The 25,058-nt window shown below is 34.8% G+C and overlaps 1 protein-coding gene across 1 annotated transcript; it reads right to left on the bottom strand.

The window, feature by feature from the left end:
- Positions 1 to 23,535: 23,535 nt before the first annotated feature.
- Positions 23,536 to 24,613, bottom strand: LOC106142818 (bombyxin A-1 homolog). Its single transcript, XM_060944710.1, has 2 exons — positions 24,421 to 24,613; positions 23,536 to 23,729 (listed from the first exon to the last, which is right to left on the bottom strand). The coding sequence occupies exons 1-2, from the start codon at positions 24,611 to 24,613 to the stop codon at positions 23,536 to 23,538; spliced, it is 387 nt and encodes a 128-aa protein (XP_060800693.1).
- Positions 24,614 to 25,058: the final 445 nt, after the last annotated feature.

Below are 25,058 nucleotides of genomic sequence, written 5' to 3'. Positions count from 1 at the left end.
TAACTGCCGCTAACAGTTAAGTATATATTTATATATATATGGGAAATTTCAAGAAGATTGGTACAGCAGATAAGGTCCCATTAATAATGTTACTTGGGATAATATTTAGCACAGCGATTACATACATGTGCGTAGTATGTACGATGTACAATGGAGAATAGTCTTATATTTTCCGTCTAGTCTATGGCTGCAAATTTGTCCCGTTCAGTGCTCTGTGGTCTCAGCAAATGGATGTTTTATTGCAGATACCCTATTGCTCCCTTTGGCGCCGTTTTCTTGATGCAATCGATTTTTAAATGGACTCACGTATAAAGTCTGATTGGAAATTGTGGGCTCACGACTCCTCTTTAGTTTTATGGCCTCTTTAAGAATTATACGAGTCTCCTTCTTAAATTAAAGAAGGTAAAGACATTAGTTGGTGTTGTTTGTAAATGGGTGAATGAACATTCATTAATAGCTTACTTCTTAAGTTGTATGTTCTTAATATGTTGTGTGTATGTACTAAGACTTTGTTAGTCTGAAAGTTTATTTTTCTGCCTCAGTGCCAAATGATACCAAAGTCAGTATATTAGAGTTATGGTATATCAGTTACAAACATAAATATATATCTTCTCTTTTTTTAATATAGAAGTATTGAACATACATAAGTACATATTCTTGTATATGATTCTTCTTTTAGGCGGTGGGCTAGCAACCTGTCACTATTTGAATCTCAATTCAATCTTAAATTCAAAATAGTTGAACGTGGCCTATCAGTCTTTTCAAGATTGTTGGCTCTGTCTACCCCGTAAGTAATTTCATCAACACAAATTGATAAAATCACTTTCGTATTGACACTCTCCTTATGTCAGGCTGTGTCTAGGTAAATAACTAAGGAAAACATTGTCACTAACACGACTTAACTTTTTGAAGTTAGCTTCACGTTAGTCAAAATTAAAGAGAGATATAGAACTGCTAAAGTATGGTTTCATTAATATATACATTCATATAATCACGTCTTTATTTCTTGCGAGATAGAGGCGACGTACGGCTGTATGGTTTAATGATGAAAATATGTATTTGAAAACTTAATTTCGATTATACTATAATTTTCTTTAAATATAAAAAAAGAACAAACGAGTATATGCATAACATAATTTGGTTATATTTTTTTTTCGAAATGAATTATATTATTTTTTTTTATAGTATTTTGTATTTTTTTATTATAATTATTATATTTCATATTTTATGTAGGTATCAATATATTTATTTAGTTTGACCCCACAAAAAGTTCTTTGTCGGAGCCAATGGATGACTGATAGATAATGCACCTAGCATTAAGTCCGCCAATTGTGCTATACATACATATGGTCACGTCTATATCCCTTACGGGGTAGACAGAGCCAACAGTCTTTAAAAAGACTGAATGGCCACGTTCAGCTATTTGGCTTTATGATATAATTGAGATTCAAATAGTTATACAGATTACTAACCCATCGCCTAATGTACTATACATTTGTACTTATAAAGTTTAAATACTTAAATATTATTTTTTTTAAATAAATTTATTACTGCTCACATGAATAATGTAGTTCTATGATTTCTATATTTTATAGATACGATATATATCCTTAGAACTGGTCCATTCTGCCTAACTTTTAATTGATATCGGCTGTGAGCGACCGCACGCAGACGAGCAACGACAGGTGACTTAGCGAGGCCAAATTATATTAATAAACTTATAATATGACGATGAACTCTTATTATTTTATTAGAAACGCCCAAGTTAATTTCCTTTTTGGATTTTTGTTGTATTTTTTTTTTTAATTTTAGGTGATAATACTATCTACTGAATGTTTTGATTGGGCTAATGATTAGGTTTTTTTTTTGTAGCCTATTTATAACTTTTAAGTTAAATGTCTAATCCTATTTTGTGAAGTGAAGTGTGTAATCTTATATTGTGAAGGTAGAAAGTTGTAATAAATCAGATAAGATAAGCGTCAAAATAAATTTGTTGATTCATAATAAAATTAGGTGATTTCGATTGGAATTATTTTTAAATCGATAATTAGAAGAACAAGTTATTAGTTATTATATTATCCTTTATGAATTGAAAAATATTTTGTCACTTTCTAAAAATCTAAAACTTTCAATCTATTCAATTTTCAATGAAAACATGAGTATTTTAAACATTTTCGTAAATAGTTCATCAAATTACACACCTTTTTCATACTTAAATAATATTCCTTAATTTTGTTAAATCACAGCTTCAATTTGAACATACATACATATACACATATAATCACGTCTATATCCCTTGCGGGGTAGACAGAGCCAACAGTCTTGAAAAGGCCACGTTCAGCTATTATTAGATAGAATTGAGATTCAAATAGTGACAGGTATCTAGCCCATCGTCTTGAAGAAGAATCCCAAGTTTATAAGCCTACCCCTTAGTCGCCTTATACGACATCCATGGGAGAGAGATGGAGTGGTCCAATTCTTTTTTCTATTGGTGTCAGGAATCACACGGCTCTATATATATAATTTAAACACAAATTTGAATAACATATAGCAAACGAAACCTCAGATAAATAAGGTCGGATTATAGCCTCAGTATTTATAGCGAAATGCATGGACTAAATTCGGTAGCAGGAATCGATTAGCCACATCATCGGTTCGCAACTCGATACCGTAAAATCGGAACCGATTTAAATCGAGACGAGCGATCTCCGACACCGATATAGCGTTTGTGATAATTAATTTCTAGTTAACTACGTGTAGTTAGTTTAATCATATAATTTGTGTTTGAGGTTTTGCTCGAGTCGGCTCAGTTCATTAATTTAGTGTTCTGTAGTGTAAGTAGCAATAAAAAAAAGAATAGGACCACTCCATCTCGTTCCCATGGATGTCGTAAAAGGCGACTAAGGGATAGGCTTATAAACTTGGGATTCTTCTTTTGGGCTAGTAACCTGTCACTATTTGAATCTCAATTCCATCATAAAGCCAAACAGCTGAACGTGGCCTATCAGTCTACAAGACTGTTAGCTCTGTCTACCGCGCAAGGGATATAGACGTGATTATATATATGTATGTGTATGTATAAAGTAAACGCGATAGGGATATAGGGAATAGATCTCGATTCTCTAATTTCACCATCAGCTAATAACTTGGCAACTAACTTCGGTCTTGCGCGCGGAATCAACCAATTTGTGAAACTATGATTACACTTGCAGTGAGGGAATAACTCTCTCTTAGTTAATATTAACTCATTTGGATGGATGTGCCGTGTGGTTCTCGGCACCAAAAAAAAAATAAGGATAGGACCACTCCATATCGTTCCCATGGATGTCGTAAAAGGTGACTAAGGGATAGGCTTATAAAATTGGGATACTTATTTTAGGCGATGGGCTAGCAACCTGTCGCTGTTTAAATCTTAATTCTATCATTAAGCCAAACTGAACGTGTTGGCTCTGTCTACCCCGCATGGGATATAGACGTAACTATATGTATGTTATAAAAAAAAACTACTGATAGCCATAACTTTTTATTCACACTGGTTCTTAATTTAGAGACGAGAGTGTTTAATTTAGAACAATGTTTAATTAAGGTTGCTTGTCGCAGAAATTGCTGCCTTGTATCAGCCCGGCGGCGTGGTATGTTCTAGAATTATTAATTTTTGACCACTCCAACTCTACACTGCCTAATTGTTATTATAAATTCATCAAAATTACTTAATAACGTACCATCAACATTGAAAGAAGAAATTAATACCAAAAATCTTAAAACAAAATTAAAAAAATAATTTCTTTATAAAATTCAGCAAGCATAATTCACCCCGTGTGGTACCGAGACATTCTTCACTTGTATTTTGCTAAGTGCGATGCGATGCATTGCATTTGTAAAACTACCTACATATTATGGTTTTTGTTACACTGTAGCAGTTAAATGTATGAAATGTAAAAATATCTAAGTTTAATAATAAATAAATAAATAATAAATCAAATACCAATATAGTGACGTGATAGTGCCAGTCACTTTGAGAGGATGCGAGAACATGAAAATTTACTAGGTTTAATATAGGTAGGGAAGGGCTTAAACGTACCTTTAATCGGGGATCTTAAGTCATTCCGTCTCTTTCACATGTCGTAAAAGACGACTATGGGACTACGCATATACACCTAATGCAGCCATTACTTTTAAAATCTGGAGGTGAAGTTTGTTGACACACTATACTTTTTTCAGTTGTTTTGTACATAATTAAGGTACATAAAACATGTACCTTAATTATGTACAATCAAAAGTTAATAGATAGCAAAGCAGTGGAGAAAATCACACGACAAAAATAATAATCAAAATGACGGCTGCTCTGGAAAAAAGTATAGTGTGTCAACAAACTTCACCTCCAGATTTAAAAAGTAATGGCTGCATTAGGTGTATGTGCCTAGTCCCCCAGTCGTCTTTTACGACATGTGAAAGAGATGCAATGACTCTATTCTAAAGTGCCGGTAACTACGCGGCACAACCTCTTTCGTTTTAAAAGACTGAAAACCCACGTTCAGCCTTAATGACATAATTGAGATTTAAATAGTGACAGGTTACTAGTCCATCGCCAACAAGAAGAATCCCAAGCTTTCTAGCCTATCCCTTAGTCGCCTCGTACGAGGAACCACACCTTTTTTAAGATAGTTAAAAACAAACCTCAGACGTTAACTTATTATTCAAATTGAATCCCAACTAAGTTTCCAAAGGGGTGGGAGTCCTTTCCCCCTTAAACTTGTTTACAATGAATTAAACTCGTGTAGAAACGCAGCTTTTAGCGTTATTCAATTTTCGATGAAATTCACTGTTGGTCAGTGCGGGTACACAAAAATAGATTATGTTGGCTTAGACTGAAATATTATCGTTAACTCATTTAGCAGGTTTTTGTTACCGGTTAATTTTGAATGACTAAGTATTTATTGTGAACTAATATTTAACTTTACTAGTATTTTCCTAGAGACCCAGGTAATATACTTGTACAAACATACATACAATCACGCCTCTTTCCCGGGGGGGTAAACAGAGACTACATCTTTCCACTTGCCACGATCTCTGCATACTTCCTTCGCTTCATCCACCTTCATGCAAGCTCGGCGGTTTCGGGTACTCTTGACGACCCTTTGCCAGGACGTCCTTAATTTGATCAAGATACGTTCGTCTAGGCCTTTCCCTCCACACTCTCCTTGTATATCTGCTTAATATACTTGCACATGAACATTTATTAATTGCTTACTTCTTATGTTACTAAGACTTTGTTAGTCTGAAAGTTTATTTTTCTGCCTCAGTGCCAAATGACACCAAAGTCAGTATATTAGAGTTATGGTATATCAGTTACAAACATAAATATATATCTTCTCTCTTTTTAAAATATAAGTATTGAACATACATAAGTACATATTCTTTTATATACTTCTTCTTTTAGGCGGTGGGCTAGCAACCTGTCACTATTTGAATCTCAATTTAATCTTAAAGTCAAAATAGCTGAAGCCTATCAGTCTTTTCAAGATTGTTGGCTCTGTCTACCCCGTAAGTAATTTTATCAACACAAATTGATAAAATCACTTTCGTATTGACACTCTCCTTATGTCAGGCTGTGTCTAGGTAAATAACTAAGGAAAACATTGTCACTAACACGACTTAACTTTTTGAAGTTAGCTTCACGTTAGTCAAAATTAAAGAGAGATATAGAACTGCTAAAGTATGGTTTCATTAATATATACATTCATATAATCACGTCTTTATTTCTTGCGAGATAGAGGCGACGTACGGCTGTATGGTTTAATGATGAAAATATGTATTTGAAAACTTAATTTCGATTATATTATAATTTTTTTTTAAATATAAAAAAATAACAAACATTTTGTAAAACTTGAAATATTATACACATCTAGTTACCAATAAATACATAACATTATTTGTTTGTATTTTTTTTTTTCGAAATGAATTATATTTTTTTATAGTATTTTGTATTATTTTTTTTTATTATAATTATTATACTTCATATTTTGTGTAGGTATCAATATATTTATTTAGTTTGACCCCACAAAAAGTTCTTTGTCAGAGCCAATGGATGACTAATATATAATGCATCTAGCATTAAGTCCGCCAATTGTGCTATACATTTGTACTTTATACAATAAAGTTTAAATAAATATTATTTATTTTTTTAATAAATTTATTACTGCTCACATGAATTATGTAGTTCTATGATTTCTATATTTTATAGATACGATATATATCCTTAGAACTGGTCCATTCTGCCTAACTTTTAATTGATATCGGCTGTGAGCGACCGCACGCAGACGAGCAACGACAGGTGACTTAGCGAGGCCAAATTATATTAATAAACTTATAATATGACGATGAACTCTTATTATTTTATAAGAGACGCCCAATTCACTGTTGGTCAGTGCGGGTACACAAAAATAGATTATGTTGGCTTAGACTGAAATATTATCGTTAACTCATTTAGCAGGTTTTTGTTACCGGTTAATTTTGAATGACTAAGTATTTATTGTGAACTAATATTTAACTTTACTAGTATTTTCCTAGAGACCCAGGTAATATACTTGTACAAACATACATACAATCACGCCTCTTTCCCGGGGGGGTAAACAGAGACTACATCTTTCCACTTGCCACGATCTCTGCATACTTCCTTCGCTTCATCCACCTTCATGCAAGCTCGGCGGTTTCGGGTACTCTTGACGACCCTTTGCCAGGACGTCCTTAATTTGATCAAGATACGTTCGTCTAGGCCTTTCCCTCCACACTCTCCTTGTATATCTGCTTAATATACTTGCACCAAATAAAATCGACGAAGTCATTAGAACATCCCACTTCTTACATATAGACAAATAACAGACGGAGCCAACAGTCTTAAAAAGACTGAAAGGCCACGTTGAGATGTATGGCTTAAGATGAAACTGAGATTCAAATAGTGACAGATTGTTAGTCCACCGCCAAAAATAAGTAAGAAATTTATTTGTCTGTCCCTTATTCGCCTTTTACGACATCCATGGGAAAGAGATGAAGTGCTCCTATTCTGAAGTTCCGGGAATTTCCTATATTTTTATTTCGATTTCTATGACTCTGATCAAAACTCCTATTATTATAACTCATCTATACTAATATTTTAAAGCTGAAGAGTTTGTTTGTTTTTGAGTTTGTTTGAAGGCGCTCAGGAACTACTGGTTCGAATTGAAAAATTATTTTTGCGTTGAAAAGACCATTTATCGAGGAAGGCTTTAGGCTATATAATACCACGCTGCAACTACAAGGAGCAAAGAAATAATGGAAAATGTGAAAAAAAAACGGGGAAAATTATTCATCCTTGAGGGCTTCAATGATGCCCAAAATAACTATTACACGCGAATAGCAAAATACACTTAAGATCTTCTATCGACTAAAACCAGCCTATAAATCAATTAACATTTGAATGTCCGGCTCGGAAGCCCGCAATAAGGTGGCGAGATACCAGAGCCCTAGGGAGCATCCATCTTGGCTGTCATAACTAGGCCGGTTGATTAATATCCTCCTTCTAAACAAAATGTTTAAGATTGAGTTTAGCGTCCACTTGAAGCTATGCTAAGTCTTTGTTCATATTTTTCCATCGCATTTTCCAGCAATATCTCCGTCTGTCTTACTTATCGCATCCTTTTTTACTTTAGGGACATTATTTCAAAACTTATTTTTATGTAGTGTCGATAAAGCGGTGGCGCTAAACAGGCTTTTTTTATAAAACAAAACTACGTAAATGACTTATAATTAGGGGCCTTTTTCTTTTGAATGGAGGGGTAGACAGAAACTATAATTATCCTTTCATTATGCCTGCGTACTTCTTTTGCCTCAAACGCATTAATTTATTGATTTGAAGTTACACTAGAACGACACCAATTCCAAATCATGTTTAACCACTTTAAACCAATTCATTAAAATATTTTTTTTGTATTATCTGTAACAGTATGTGTGTCTATTAAAAACTACATAAGAAGTTTTTCATCACAAAGAATTCCCATTTTCTAGCTTATACATACATAAAATCACGTCTATATCCTTTGCGGGGTAAACAGAGCCAACAGTCTTGAAAACACTAATAGGCCACGCTCAGCAGTTTGGCTTGATGATAGAATTGAGATTCAAATAGTGACAGGTTGCTAGCCCATCGCCTAAAAGAAGAATCCCAAGCTTATAAGCCTACCCCTTAGTCGCCTTTTACGACATCCGTGGGAAAGAGATAGAGTGGCACTATTTTAGATAATCTGTTATATTTTAAATTAATAGCTTGCAATGTGCGACAGCTTAACATCAAACTAGATCTATCGCATCGTTTGGCTATCTGTCATTCAAGTCTAACAAGAGGCCAGTTGATCCACGCTAGTTATTAATTATTTCGGAAGCTGAATTATACTTGTCAACAGATGCTTTTCAGACTTATCGACAACATTTCTGTTTACTGGAGTTTTAGTAGGTACCTAGTCGTATATTCGTATTGAAATCATTAGTTTTAGATTTATTCATGTTTTTTGAATGAAGACAATGTGCATTCGTCCACGATTTAGATTTAAGAGATCTATATTTGTAAATTGACGTCCGGTGAAAATGCTGCAGTGTAGTTTGTTCCGGCGCTTCTTCTACACATGCGCTTTAGGCGGTAGTAGTAAAAATTAGATTTAAGTGATGTGACGTCAATAAGTGATACCTTGTATCCAACATTGAAAATAAATGTATTATATTCTAGAGAGCGCCGTGTGGTTTCAAGTACTTTAGAATATGACCACGAGATTAGGACGACTAAGGGATACGTTAATAAAACTTGATATTTTTCTTTTAGGCAATGGGCTAGCTAACCTGTCACTATTTGAATCTCAATTCCCTCACTAAGCTAAACAGCTGAACGTGGCCTATCAGCATTTTTTTAAGACTGTTCGCTCTGTCTACCCCGCAAGAGATAGAGACGTGACTATATGTATGTTTTTATATTCCTTTTTATTTTTTCAACTGTCCATGCATTGGACGACAAAAGAACTCGTTTCATTTACAAGTGTGTATAATATTACCTCATAATGATAATTCAAGGAAGTTTTGAGGTCGAATAGGTATTTTCCTATTTATTTATTAATCAACTTTAGAAACGCCATTTCTGTCAGTGCGGTCAAACTTGCGAATATTTCATAGGAATATTCCCTGTTTCGTTCGTATTGTTTAAGTTACGGCATTATTCCGACGAGGCTTATTCCCTTTGGGACCACGCTTATCCTACTATCCTACTCTATATATTATCCTACAACTATTATAAAGGCGAAAGTTTGTATGGATGTTTGTTACTCTTTCACGCAAAAACTACTGAACCGATTACCATGAAATTTGGTATGTAGGTAGCTGAAGACCTAGAATAACACATAGGCTACTTTTTATCCCAGAGTTCCCGCGGGATTGATAGGGTTTCCATGCGGACGAAGTCGCGGGCGGCCTCTAGTAATATATAAATCCTTCAACTTAAATCATACGTTATACAAAATCGGAGACGTTCTAGCAAAATGTCAGGTCAAGAGTACCTGAAGCCGACAAGCTTGCATGAAGAGAGTTATGAGCGTGGATGAAGCGAAAGAAGTATGCAGGTTTCGTGGCAAATGGAAAGATGTGGTCTCTGCCTACCCCTCCGGAAAAGAGGCGTGATGTATGTTTGTATGTGATTCAAAAACACTTGCTACATTTATATCATTGTAACCTTTATTATAATTATCTCAATGACAGTTTACGACGTGCACTTAATAAGAGAAAATATATTTATAAGTACGATACTAAAACGAGAATTTTACATTTTATTAATAAACTAGCTTCCCCCCGCGACTCCGTCCGCGCGGATGTTGGTCATCGCGTGGATGGTTTATTTCTCCATTTTGAGTAACTCTGACAATGACATCTTATAAATATCTATGGATAGGCCTAGCCGTAATAATTAAGGCGATCCCTCTATTGAGCTACTGCTGTTGAGTTCGCGTTCTGTAGTAAGTAGTCCGGTCAATTTAGAGCAAAAAATAAGAATGAAGCTACATTAATTCCCATCAAGCTAAAAATGAGTATAATTGTTTAAAACACAATCAAAAGCATTATTTCAAAATTCCCGTTTATTGATTCCCGGTTTAAGGAAAAAAAATACCCAAGGTCAAAGGTAAAAAAATGGTTTTTTCGCAATTTAAAATGGAATATGATAAATCTATTCTTGAGATATAATCGCACACAGTCTGAGCTTAGACTAAAATAACCAGCATATGCATAAATAAAATGCATTAGTCCGGCTGATCGAAATACATGCACTTAGGGTAACAAGTAAAACATAGAATCACGTCTATATCCCTTGCGGGGCAGACAAAGCCAACAGTTTTGAAAAGACTGATAGGACACGTTCAGCTATTTTGCTTTAAGATAGAATTGAGATTCAAATAGTGACAGGTTGCTAGCCCATCGCCTAAAAGAAGAATCCCTAGTATATAAGCCTACCCCTTAGTCGCCTTTTACGACATCCATGGGAGAGAGATGGAGTGGTCCTATTCTTTTTTCTATTAGTGCCGGGAACCACACGGCACCAACAGTAACAAGTAAAACATTTCAAATAATAATTACAGTCTGGCGTGATAGCCTATTAGGCGCAGAGGCTAAGTTCCCACCTTCAGTTCTAGGTTTTGCAGTGCCTACAAACAAAATCAATGCTCTCGCCTTAAGGGATAGACAGAGGCATCTTTCCTTCTCACACATTCATCATTTTCTGGATACAAGCTCGTCGATTTGGAGTACTCTGGTCTTTCTAATCCCCGGTATCTACGGCTTAGAGATTTTTAAGGCATTAATAAATAGACATGAGGTTTTTTTCAAATTTCGCTTTCAAATTTACAACAAAAATTAACTTATCTTTTCATACAGTAGCAGATAATCTGTTATAACATAAAAAAATAAATATTTAATATAAAGGGAGAAAAAAGTAATCCTTTTTCTAACTGCAACTCTCCTTTTTCTTCTTTTGACGGCCTCTGTGTTTATCTATATAAGTATTTATTATAAAATATAGTACCGTTGAGTTAGTAGGTATCTCGTAACACAAGTCTCGAACTTACTTCGAGGCTACCTCAATCTGTGTAATTTGTCCCGTATATATTTATATTTATTTATACCTTTTCCTCACTCAGCTAGGATCTAGTCAATGGCCACAAAGGGACTACACTCGCAGTTATTATTTATTCACCCAAAAACGGCTTTTGATGTGAACTCCACAATAACAGTCGCCACAAATATTTGTTTGGAAAAGTGTGAAATACAGTTATTCGGACGAGATTCTGGTTTTAAAACTAAATAGTTTAGCGAGTTTTGATGGAAATTGGCCATTTTGTTTCACTGTTCAATAAGTTTGTATTTTTAGTTGGTATAAAAAGATTTTGGTGTGCCTTGTATTTTAACTCATTGTGTTTTACTACAGAGGAATAGAGTTATTTATATTCCATTAAAAGTAAATATTATACGCTATCTTTTCTTCGTCTTTATAATTTGTAGCTCTATTATATATCTTTTTGTAACGTACGGTACAGATAATCATAAAGCATTTTAGTGAAGAATCGAAAGTGATAATAATCATAAAAATATAACATAGAGAGTATCAGAGTCATATCATTACATATAGATAAATAACATAGCAATAAAAAAATGCCCTTTAAAACATTTTGGTGATTATATTCAAAGTATATTCGAAATGTGCCGTGTGGTTTCCAGCACTAAAACAAAAAAGAATACGACCACTCCATCTCTATCCCGTGGATGTCGTAGAAGGCGACTAAAGGGTAGGCTTATAAACTTGGAATTCTTTTCTTAGGCGATGGGCTAGCAACCTATCACTATTTGATTCTCAATTCTGTCATAAAGCCAAACAGCTGCAGGTGTCCTAACAGTCTTTTCAAGATTTTTTATTGGCTCTGTCTACCCCGCACGGGACATAGACGTGACTATACTTATGTATATTTGAAATAGGCTACTTACCTTAGACTATCCACCTATTAGCTAAAATTACACCAATGTAACCGATCCAAATCTACCCACGTAAGCATCAAGATAGTTCCAGAAACATATCTATTTGATCGTAATTGGCTCCTAAAGCCGGGGTAACGGCGTATGGTACATTGGTACATCACCTGTGACCACGCCCCTTCCGTGTACCCTCAGATGTACCCTGGGGTGATATTTATCCCCGGTGTAATTGAATAATGTACCTACGAGCGAAAATTTGATCTCATCGATAGGTATAGGAAATTTTGTTAGGAATTTGCGAAGTTGGAAGAAAAGTTTTCGACGTCGTATGTTATCGCAAAATTTTTTTGTATTTTTAGGGTATTAATGAAAATTCTTAAAGTGAAAATTTGACGAAATATTCGTATTGAAATAATTAATTTTACATTCATTCATGTTTTTTAATGTAGACAATGTGCATTCGTCCACGATTTAGATTTAAGAAATCTATATTTGTAAATTGAAATCCGGTGAAAATGCTGCAGTGTAGTTTGTTCCGCTTCTTCTACACATGTACAGTTGTAAAAAGACTGAAAGGCCACGTTCAGCTTCATATCTTTTCCATGGATGTTGTAAAAGGCGACTTAGGGAAAGTCTAATTAACGTGGGATTCTTCTTGTAGATAATGAGCTAGCTATGTGTCAATATTTAAATCTCAACTCTATCATTTAGCTATACAACTGAACAGCTCTGTCTTTACCGAAAAATACAGAGAGAGAAAATTATGTAATTATAACAATTTCTAAATAATAGCTTAGGAATTGTAATAATTACATAATTATCTTAACAATGACTAATCACAAAACAAAACCTAATAAATAAAAATAAAGTAAAATTTCTAAACTTAAACTTAAAACAAATATTATTTAAGTTTGGACCCCTTGGTAGGGTTATTTATAATAAAAGTAAATTAATAAAGCCACGGACAACGCAGTAAAGTAAACAATATACACACATACATATAATCACATCTATATCCCTTGCGGGGTAGACAGAGCCAACAATCTTCAAAAGACTGATAGGTCACGTTCAGCTGTTTGGCTTAACGATAGAATTGGGCTTCAAATAATGACAGGTTGCTGGCCCATCGCCTAAAAGAATCGCAAGTTTATAAGCTTAACCCTTAGTCGCCTTTTACGACATCCGCGGGAATAAGACAGAGTGGTCCTATTCTTTTATTTAATTGGTGCCGGGAACCACACGGCAACGTAAAATAAATAATGTAATAAACAATGTAGGTACCTACACACACATAAATCATTGTCTTGGGGCTCAGTTGCTACATAGTCATCAAATCACCCTTTTTCCTCCTAACACAATTAACTTGACGGAAAGCTTGTTCTATAGCCTCACACCTGGGAATTATTTGTTACAAGTCTATTATATCCCTTGCGGGGTAGACAGAGCCAACGGTCTTGTAAAGACTGATAGGTCACGTTCAGCTATTTGGCTTTAAGATAGAATTGAGATTCAAATAGTGACAGGTTGCTAGCCCGTCGCCTAACAAAAGAATCCCTATCTTTTAGTAGCCTTTTACGATATCCATGGCAAGAGATGGGCTTGTCCTATTATTTTTCTATTAGTGCCGGGAACAACATAGCTACATAGTGTTTTTGACGACAACTATAAATGTTAATTTAGACATATATACATAAAGTCACGTCTATATCTCTTGCGGGGTACACAGAGGCAACAGTCTTAAAAGACTGATAGGCCACGTTTAGCTGTTTGGCTTAATGATAGAATTGAGATTCAAATAGTGACAGGTCGCTAATCTGTCGCCTAAAAGAAGAATAAAAAAGTTCGTTAAAAAACTCTTCAAACATTCTACCAATACGGAAATTCGATCAAATTTGGCTTAGCATTCGTTAACTAGCAGTCGGATTGAAATTATCATTTAAATTCAAAGGGAACCGTATTACTTATCAGCCCGCGATTGGCTGATTGAGACAAAACAGCCTGTTTATGTCGAACAAGAGATGATACAATGATATTATAAGAAATAGATTGTAGAAGTCACTTAGAATAGAATAGATTCTTTTTTTTTTGCTTTTATAAGGATTTACAAAAAGTGTAACTAAAAACATTTTTTCCTCTTGATCAGTCATAGCATGTAAATATTATAGAGTTATGGTGTCACTAACATGTCACATCTTGTCTAAAGATAAAGATAAAAATGCCAGGAACCACACGGAACCACACTGCAGTCCAGCTCAAGTTGTTTGCGCTATTGAAAGGCAATCCATGAGATTATCATGCAGTTTTGACTTTTGACGGCCTCTGTGGCGCAGCGGTAATACGCTTGTCTGTGACACCGGAGGTCCCGGGTTCGAATCCCGGTCAAGGCAGGATGGGAAACGAACTTTATCTGATTGGTCTGGGTCTTGGATGTTTATAAATCTCAGTATTTATTATCAAATATAGTATCGTTGAGTTAGTATCTCGTAACACAAGTTTCGAACTTACTACGAGGCTAACTCAATCTGTGTAATTTGTGCCGTATATAAAATTATTAGAACTAATGAAGATAAATAGCACTAATTCCTATTGTCATTTCAAAATCATTTTAAAATTGGTTTGTAAAAGTGTCTACAGCGTAGACAATCCACATGGCGTTGTTCCAGATTTTGTCCTACAAGAAAGTCCCGTTTTCTTAACGCCCCCTGTACTACTGAGAATCGGTAAAACCTAACCAAGTTAAGATGATGCTTTCATATTTGTCTCTATTATTATCATGTCGTCTAAGAACCTACAGTAGTAGTATATAAATTGAAAATTTATACAGAACCCGACCTACCACGGGATGGAATGGAAATCAGCGGGCACAGGTGTTGCTATATTGTTTTGGGAATATTGAATTTTGCCTAACTTATTTTACTCTACATAGAATAAGATAGCCTACCTTGTTCACTGCTTGGGACTGCATACATTTAAATAATGTTCTAAGTGGCCAACACTTATTGTTTAGAATATAACGTTGTGTTGTTTACGTTAATTGACTGACTGGAACGGTCACTGAGTCAATTTGTTGAATGGGCGAAATGGGAATGAGTCTTTCGAATGAACAATATTATCCGATTACTAATAAATTAAAAATAATTTATAAACGGTAACTGTAATTGAACTGATGTAGGTACTTTATGATATTCAATGAAGATTTTGAATTTGAAAAAAAAAGAAAAAAACTCTCAAGGATGTCAGTTTGCACTAAATGTACTTACGTCCTTAGTCGCCTTTTACAATGTCCATGGGAAATGGAATGATCCTATTTTAAAGTACCTAATACCACACAGCACACTTCACGCTTGTTTATCGCTACTTTTAACACCTCTGTGAAAATGAAAGTCTAACCAGCCCCCTGTCGTAATTTACGCGCGACACCGTTTATATCGCGCGATAAATATCGCTGTCCTATTTCATCAGGTCATAATAAAAAGCGAAAAAACACAAGTGCCGTGTGCTTCCTGGCACCAATAAAACAAAAGAATAAACTCCATCTTGTTCCCATGGATGTCGTAAAAGGCGACTAAAGGATAACCTTATAAACTTGCGATTCTTCTTTTAGGCGATGGGCTAGCAACCTGTCACTATTTAAATCTCAATTCTATCATGAAGCCAAAAAGCTGAACGTGGCCTATAAGTCTTTTCAAGACTGTTGGTTCGGTCTACCCCGCAAGTGATATAGACGTGACTACAATGTATGTATGTATGTAAAAACACAACAAAAAGGTTTTCAAAAGTGCAGTCGTAACAATTATTATTTACAACCCTCCTTTGACACTTATTCAATTTAAGTTTTCCATTTACAAAGCAGACACCGTTCAATTCCAACTTACTTTTTGCGAAGTTTTCAAATGAAAGTTATAATAATAAGAAACGATACAAGTTTAATAACAGATAACGATTTTAAGAAAATTATGAGACATCTACAATAAGAGAAAAGTTTTTTTTTATCATAGGGATATTGAGATTTTCACATAACTAGAATTTTTCATTTTTATAATGTAAAATTATGTTTTATTCCGTCATACGACATTTATATAAATAAATTTATAATGATGTCCACGTAAATTTAATTTATTGTTGTAACAAAAATTTTGTATAGCCGAAGATTTGACAACTTAAAAAAATTTGGTTTAGTTATACTGTCTTTTGCAATAAAGGTTTTATCTATCATTATACTAACTATGATGCAAATAATTTTATTTCATATATTAATAATTCTTCGGAAGCCGAGTAGTCTATTAGACCTTTTTTTTACAATTACCTTTTCTATCAAATTGACATTCGTTTGCATGCTTTAAAAATATACCTTAGCACTATCGGACCAACTCGTCTCTCCAAACATGTCGAGATAACATTTCTAAGAATTTTATCGATAAATTTTCGATATCTTTACATGGTTTACACCTAATAAAAAATAAAAAAAAAAACAAAAATCTGACGTGCAGTGTATTCGAAAATGGAATGCAAACGTATACATACGGAGAGAAATTGAATAGAAACCGGGACGCGACAGCCCTAGCTATAGAATAATACCCGCGCAAAAATCTAGAAAGGTAATCCAATAACATCCATCGAGACAAGGGGACTTTGTGAACTGTACATAGAGTATTGACATTATAGATGCAGTCACAATATTAAGTTGTGTCACGTCGAATATATTGAGCTTTATTATCTATTTTGTTTATATTTCTGAATACCATTTGATAATAGATATTAAATAATGAATTTGAAATAAACGTAGGTATATATCTATTTTATTCGTGTCCAGGATCCGATAGGAAGAACGTCATACCTATAAGTTTTGTTGTTATTTACTTACTACCAAATGGCTCTCCCATTTGGTTGCCAGAATAGAAAAAATAATAAGTCAAATTTCTAGGACTCTTTTAGGACCCGGAACTCTTTCCCGGAATGACGAATCCAGTAAAAAGTATAATAAGATGATAACTGATGATTATAAAATACAAATATTTAACCATTAAAGATCCAGTATGCATTAAATTGTGCAGAGGTAAACAGATGTAGTCACTGCCTATTCTTGAACATAGGCAAAATTTGTAAATTCTTTGTCGAGAAACATTATTAAAATGTAATCAGGATCTTAATATAAGAATTAAACATGGAAAAAGTACAAAAATTTTCAAACAGGTGCCCATGCCCATGAAAACTCATTAGATCTTTCTACACCAACTGAACGCTTTTTTGTAAATATACTTACATCAAATTTGGCCCAAGTAACAGAATATACTTTCTACATCTACAATACAAATATATCTATGGCCAACAGGTACAGAAATAATATTTGAAACACACCGAGACACGTCGCGTCCCGGACAGACTGCGCCCCGCGGTTCTGCTCACTTTTTATTCTCACATTGTGCGCCTGACAGATATGTGTGTCTTGTGCATTTTAAACATTTGTTCCTTTTTATATATTCATATGTAGATGACAGTGGCCGCGTGTTTACTTAAGTAAGCACCTATTAATAGATAAATGTAATTTGTGCAATACTAGGATTAAACAATTCTAGTTAGATTTAAAATTTATTATGATATGATACTAAGTAGGTACCTTTATGTATAAGTTAGAATGTCTACTAATCTAAACTAATATTATAAAGCTGAAGAGTATGTTTGTTTGTTTGAACGCGTTAATCTCAATAACTACTGGTTCGAATTGAAAAATTATTTTTGCGTTGAATAGACCATTTATAGAGAAAGGCTTTAGACTATATAACATTACGCTGCATCTAGGTATAAGGAGCAAAGAAATAATGGATTATGAGAAAAAAACGGGGAAAATTATTCATCCTTAAGGGCTTCAATGATGCCCAAAATAACTATTCCACGCGGAGGAAGTCGCAGGCACAGCTAGTAGTGGAGCGGGAGGATAGTTGTAACAATTTTTCGTTTCTTGGCTATAAAATCTTACTTGTTTGATATTTAGGAAATCTAACAGTATCTACTATTCTAATGAAAAACTATTCAACTTATGATTCGAAATAAAATTTTGTTTAATCCTGTAAAGAGTTCTTGTAGAAACGGCTTTGAAAAAACTGACTGAGTTTTAACAGGCTTGCTGTAAATTGTAACGTTAGGAATTAAAAACTAGTTTCATTTTTTAAAATGATTTATTTGGCATAAAAACATAACCTACTCTAAAATAGGTTTAGATTTTTTAGTTAAATTATTATTCCAATAGAAAAATATTCCAAAAATGATTTCTCACTACAGCCATAATACTCGTAATCTATGAAGGCGGCAGAGCGATAGGCTTACAAAGTTGGGATTCTTCTTTAGGCGATGGGCTAGCAACCTGTCACTATTTGAATCTCAATTCTATCATAAAAGCCAAATAGCTGAACGTGGCCATTCGTCTTTTAAAGAATGCAGGCTCTGTCTACCCCGCAAGAGATATACATGTGACCGTATGTATTACATATTGTCCTTCCCTTTGATTGACTCTTCATAATTAGAGCAACATTTCTGACTCCTACCTACCAAAAAAAATACACTCAAACTTTATTGATTTTGTTTATTTCGTTCAAACAAACAAACTTTGCAACTTCTCATGTGCAGATTCCGAGATATGTACACTCGAATCTTGATACGTAGCACATATCAGCAATTTTATTGGTTGTACCAATCTTAGATTTAGGAGATACGCCTTTGAATATCTCACTGCCAAACAGGATTTGGAAAGACGTTTCGTTTTAAAAGAGTGAGTGGTTCTACTATCCTTTAACAAATAATGCTGTTTCACGAATGCCAATTTTTTGGTAGTTGCTTACGTAGCAGGAAGACAGAATTGTTGCTCTTATTATAAAGAGTCAATCAAAGGGAAAGATTATAATACATACGGTCACATGTATATCCCTTGCGGGATAGACAGAGCCTACATTCTTGAAAAGACTGAAAGACCGGGGTTCAGCTGTAAAGCTATGCTGGAATTAAGATTCAAATAGTGATAAGTTGCTAGCCCATCGCCTTCAAGAAAAATCCCATGTTTATTAGCTTTCCCTTATTCGCCCTTTACGGACTCCACGAGTTACATACATACAAAAATAATTCATTAATTTAAAAGTAATATTAATAAGGGGTTTTCACGAAAAGATGTATTTAATTTTCGCGAATGTGCATGAAGCAAGATTTATAATAATGCAATGTAAAGGCTTATCAACTTGGGATTCTTCTTGTAGGCGATGGGATAGCAACCTGTCACTATTCGAATCTCAATTCCATCATTTAAACATTACAGCTGAACGTGGCCTTTCAGTCTTTTCAAGGCTGTTGGCTCTGTCTCCCCCGCAAAGGATATAGACGTGACTATATGTAAGTATGTATGAATACAGAGATACCAACTGGAAAAAGAAAATATTTACAATTATCTGTCTTCCTCCCTGATAAAGAGAATTGATTAGGAGTGTGAGTGTAGTAACAGTGTGAGTGTAGTTAGTGAGTTTATACCTTTATTTCAGTACTTAAATTAAGAAGGGACTAAATGTAGATAGATAAATAAAACTCTTTATTGCACCATAAGAGTAAAACATACAAAACAGCATAAAGCAGATAGAGATGGTACAAAGGCGGACTTGTCGCTAATGCAATCACTTCCAGTCAACCTTTGGGTGGAAGGAAACCAAACAGGAGATTGGCGTTGGCGCAGAGCAAGATAAATAAAATGCACACAGAATATATATCTATATATATATAATACATATAAATACATACAAATATAAACAAAAATACGCATAAATACAGATAAATAAGCATGTCAATTCTGCTATTTTATTTTAATCCGAAACGGATCTGAAACGCATTGATTACAACTTTTGGTATTCTACTAACAATTTGTCAAAACGAAGCCGTAACGCATTGGTTACGAAACCCGAAACGGTTTGGTTGTCGTATTCTGCTAAAGGACACGTAACCTTCCGTTTGCCGTTAGGCTATTATTTCGTATTCTGATAAGTTTATGACAGTTGGTCCGGCCGAAACGCAACGGTTCTGCATTGGTTGAATTGTCCAAAGTTACGGTTTTGCATCGGCAGCAAATAACCAACCGCTTCCGTTTCATTTGCGTTTCAGCTATCAAGGTAAAGTTACTGGAATACCGTTTGACAATATAAACGCAACTGTAACCAAGCTGAAACGCATCCGAACTGTTTCGGTTAACAAATAGCAGAATTGGCCTGCAGTACATAATAATAACATATACTTAGAATAGAGCAGAAAGATAATGAGACCTAACGAGATTTTTGAAACTATCAATAGTCTGGGCTTTCCTGATATCAACAACTATGTACGATGTATATATATACATATATGTATCTATTGTAGACATGACATACTGAAGACACCGAATTTATCAGATACAGATGAATTTGCACATTCATCCAAATGGAATTAGATAATGGTGTTTACCGTACCACAAATTGTCTCACCTGAAATGTACGGTCGCGTTCATAATTGCAGTCATAGTTCGCAAAACTTTATAGCTTGCACCACTGCTACCACTCACACATTCACACAAATAACACAATAAACAACAAGCGGTGAAACGTTGGGTAACGCGCCATCAAGAAGAGGGTAGTGTAAAAAGTCGACCGCGCAGCGACCGTCGTCCGCTAATAATCAACACAGCGACAGCCACACAGCGGAGATCCATGGTGGAACAGTACGAAAATAATGGCTTCATACCGACCAGAATATATGCGGAACAGTTCGACATATTAGTGGTTACTGTTCGTCGAGTTTGCATCGTGAGGGACTACACCACAGACAGCCAGCAAGAAAGCCGTATTTATCCGAAATAAATAAGCAAAGACGTTTAGAATTTGCTGGGCAGTATTTGGATTTTGCCTGGAAAGAAGCGATATTTACGGACGAAAAGTTCGTTTATGTCATCACTACACGGTAGGCTTCATTTATGGCGAAGAAATGCAACTCGGTATGAAGAAAAAAATATTGTGCCAAATATGGAGTCTGGACACATATCTGTAAATATGTGGGGCTGGATGAGTGCTGCTGGACCTGGGGAACAGGTGTGGATAGCAGGACGCGCTATAGCTGCTCATTATGTGCAAGTGCTGGAAGAAACCATGTTACCAACTGTGCGGTATATTTATCCGATTGATGATATGCCAACAATATCATTTGTGCCCTGTGCATCGAGTCCATATAGTGCGTGAAAGGTTCTGCCAGTTTATATTAAAACTACTAATTACTTAGATAGTATTTAAGGACAGCTTCAATATCTTTTCTTTATGAAAACGAATAATTAAGCTGTAACCTTAATAACAGGAGATAAGTAGATGATACAATTAGTGTAATATGCTGTATGTATAGCTTTATATAATCATCAATATGTAAACAAAACTATAGGTAAACTGTTTCAATAAAATTTACTAGTTTTAATTATTGAATGTTTTATTTTCTCCCTCTTGTTTAATATTTCTTGCTGATTTCCGTGTTTGAAGACAACTTTCCGTGTTTGTAATTCTTAGATATCAGTTAGTTAGTCAGTCAGTTACTTAGTTCAAATGGCACCTTGAAACATTAAAAATTGTCAGTAACACAATTTTTTTTTAATAGGAAAAAAAATTCCTTGAATAACTTCGAAATCCAAGTAACGCTAGTAACTAGAACAAGCGAGTGTGAGCAAGCGAGATTATCTAATATATCTTAGATCTCACTTGCTCACACAAGTTATAAAATTGCTACCCAATAACTTTCAAAGGAACCAATACCTACGTTAGGGTCGTGTGCAGATAAACTTTCAACCTTATTGAAATGTCATAAGTCTGGCAGTCGCAGGCTTCCATCTATAGGCAAATCTTATGCAAATAATGAGAGACGACGATATCTCGATCGACAATTATCGGGCCCAGTTCGGCCATCGTTGATTACCGTCTCTTTCTGTTTTGTTATGTTATATGTCATAGAATAATAAACTGTTTTTCTTAGTAATCATTGGTTTTAAAGACCGTATTCATTTGATGAAATATTTATTCTTTTTAAATATGCATGTGTGTGTGTATCTATTGGAACCACAGTGCACGCTATTTTAACCCGTAAGAATTTTAAAACTATGACTGCAGATATGAACGCGATCGTACATACATGCATATTATCACGTCTTTATGCCTTACGGGGTAGACAGAGCCAACAGTTTGGCTTTAGTGATGAATGAGTATTGAGAATCTGAAATCTTGGTAATCTATTTTGAATCTATAATTAAGCTTAGCAGCTGAACGTGGCCTGTCAGTATTTCTAAGACTGCTATCTCTGTCTATCCCGCAAGGAATAAGGGAAAGGCTAATATACTTGGGATTCTTCTTGTAGGCGATGGGCTAGCAACCTATCACTATTTGAATGTCAATTCCAGCATTGACCTATACAGCAGAACTTGGCCTGTCAGTCTTTCAACACTGCTAGCTCTGTCTACCCCGCAAGTGATATAGATGTGATTATATGAATTAATTAATGAAATCTTCTTTGTCATAAATTATATAAAGTTAGTAAAGAACTATTTGTACCTATAGATTTCCCGTTCCCGTGGGAATTTCGGGAAGAAAGAAGTATGCAGGGATCGTGGTAAGTGGAAAGATGTGGTCTCTGCCTACCCCTCTGGGAGAGAGGCGTGACTTATGTATATATGTATGCGTACGAGTATGTATGCTTTTTTAGCATAAGAATTCGCAAGCACTCATATTCTCGAATACGTATGATATTAGCGGTAATAAAATAACTAGAGTTACATATAGAGAATAATGAACATTTTTAGGACAGATTTGGGTTAAAATAAAAATATGCGTGGGTACATAAACATAAGTCATTTATTTGTTTGACTAACTACGTATATTTTATCCATTATCTTTTCGTTTTCCCAATTGCACCCTGATTTTTACGCTTCGTTAACAATATTTTATTGACTTTCAAATCATCAGTTGCATTATTCTTCAAAAGTTTTACATAGGGTCCCATTTAATTTTCATCCAGACCTTTATTGCAACGTATATAATTATTACAATCTGTAAATCGGAATAATACTTATAGGACTAATTTTTTTTTCATTTATGCGATCTAACGCATTATTTATAAACGCTTAGGTCACTAACGCATTATTTATAATTTTATGGACATTAATACTTATCTTGCCAATCATAGATTAAAAATCTATATAAACCGCATCGAGTTAACCATAGAGGTAGAAAAAAAGGCGGACGGAGTTTTACTATACGGCAAAATGAAGCACTAAAACGTATAGTGTGAGTCGGCCGCTATTACGTCATAGATGCGTCACAGATTATCTCATCTTCTATCACTCACACATGCGTACAATGCAGCTATTACGATGCTTCACTTTTTTTTTCAAGCCACACCACGTCTGCCTTTATTTTTCTTCTATGGAGTTAACTTATGATTTGGCTATGCCATTAGTGGGCCCTAAAATATCTATACATCACGTTCATCGTAACAATACTGCAATAGTTCGTCTCTGCTGCATGCTTTTTCACAGCATTCGTTGACGATTCCCTCGGTTTGATGCCTCTTGCCTCGGGACGGGAGGCCTAGGGCTTTGGCCCTATGGTGAGCCAACCAAGGCCATACCACGTCGTGCTCTTTGTAATATGGTGACAGAATTGTGTCTGTGAAGATAATAACATTTTAGTGTATGTTTTAAAGCTATATTAGATTTGATGAGACTAGATTTCGATATTTTTTGTCTATATAATTTATATCCATCTAATTGTGAAAGTCATAAGTGATGACTAATGAAAAAATATAAATTAATCAATACATAAAATTGTAAATGCTAAAGTAACTCTGTTTGTCTGTAACGCTTTCACGACTAAAACACTGAACCGATTTTAATGAAATATACATATACATAGGCTGAAGAGAGATTAAAAAAATAATAAAAGATTGTCAGTGAACTTTTAAAGAAAGAAAAGAAAAAAAGGAAAATCGTTTATTAAAATCTTTTACGGCAAACGAAGTCTCGTGCAACAGCTAGTGCTGAATAAACAATTAAAAAAAAAAAAACATTTTCAAGATCCTCATCCTAAATTCTGGCACTACGCTTGACTTGTAGGACTGACTGACTGACTATCAGACGCTAAATTTTCTGTGCAAAATCACGGTCAAATACCTAACTAAAGTGATGCAGCCGAATTTGGTCTTGGTCTTGGAGGGACTCCCCTCGAGAAAATTAACTCTATTTACCCCGTCAGGGTTAAACACGTGTTATATATAAAAAAGTTCGTGACACGAAGAAATATGTAGTCTCTGCCTACCACTCCAGGAAGAAGCTGTGATTTTATGTATAAACAAACTTACTACGTAATATACCAACGTCCGTTCTCTTATCGACGCCGTCATTGCACAATTTTACCAGTATGTTCGCCAGGCTTCTGCCGCAGTATATCTGACGATCGATCTCTTGGAGAGAACGGCCACCGCTGATGAGACCGCTGGTGGAAGAGAAGACTGCTAGCAGGACGATAGTGACAACAGCGGTTTGGTGATTCATCTGGTAATAAAAATAAATATGTAATTCGTGTGTGGTTCCCGGCACCAATACAAAAAAGAATAGGGCAAGTTCATCTCTTCCCCATGTATGTCGTAAAAGGCAACTAAGGGATAGGCTTACAAACTTGGGATTCTTTTTGAGGCGATGGGCTAGCAACCTGTCATTATTAAAATCTCAATTCTATCATTAAGCCAAATAGCTGAACGTGGCCGTTCAGTCCTTTCAAGACTGTTGGCTCTGTAAAGCCCACAAGGGATATAGACGTGACCATATGTATGTACCTATGTAATTCATATTTAATTCAAAATTTTTCTTCATTATTATAGGATACTTCATATCACTTAGGTAATAATTGTCAAATATTTTGGTTTCACAACATTGGTTGACGTCAAATAAATTACTTTAAACTAAGTTTAATGATGCTTCCAAGGTGTCAGTGCAGAAG

This window comes from Amyelois transitella, chromosome 6 (assembly GCF_032362555.1).
Source record: "Amyelois transitella isolate CPQ chromosome 6, ilAmyTran1.1, whole genome shotgun sequence".
Taxonomy (NCBI): domain Eukaryota; kingdom Metazoa; phylum Arthropoda; class Insecta; order Lepidoptera; family Pyralidae; genus Amyelois; species Amyelois transitella.
The sequence above is the reverse complement of the archived record's forward strand: the minus strand, read 5'-3'. Positions and strand labels throughout refer to the sequence as shown.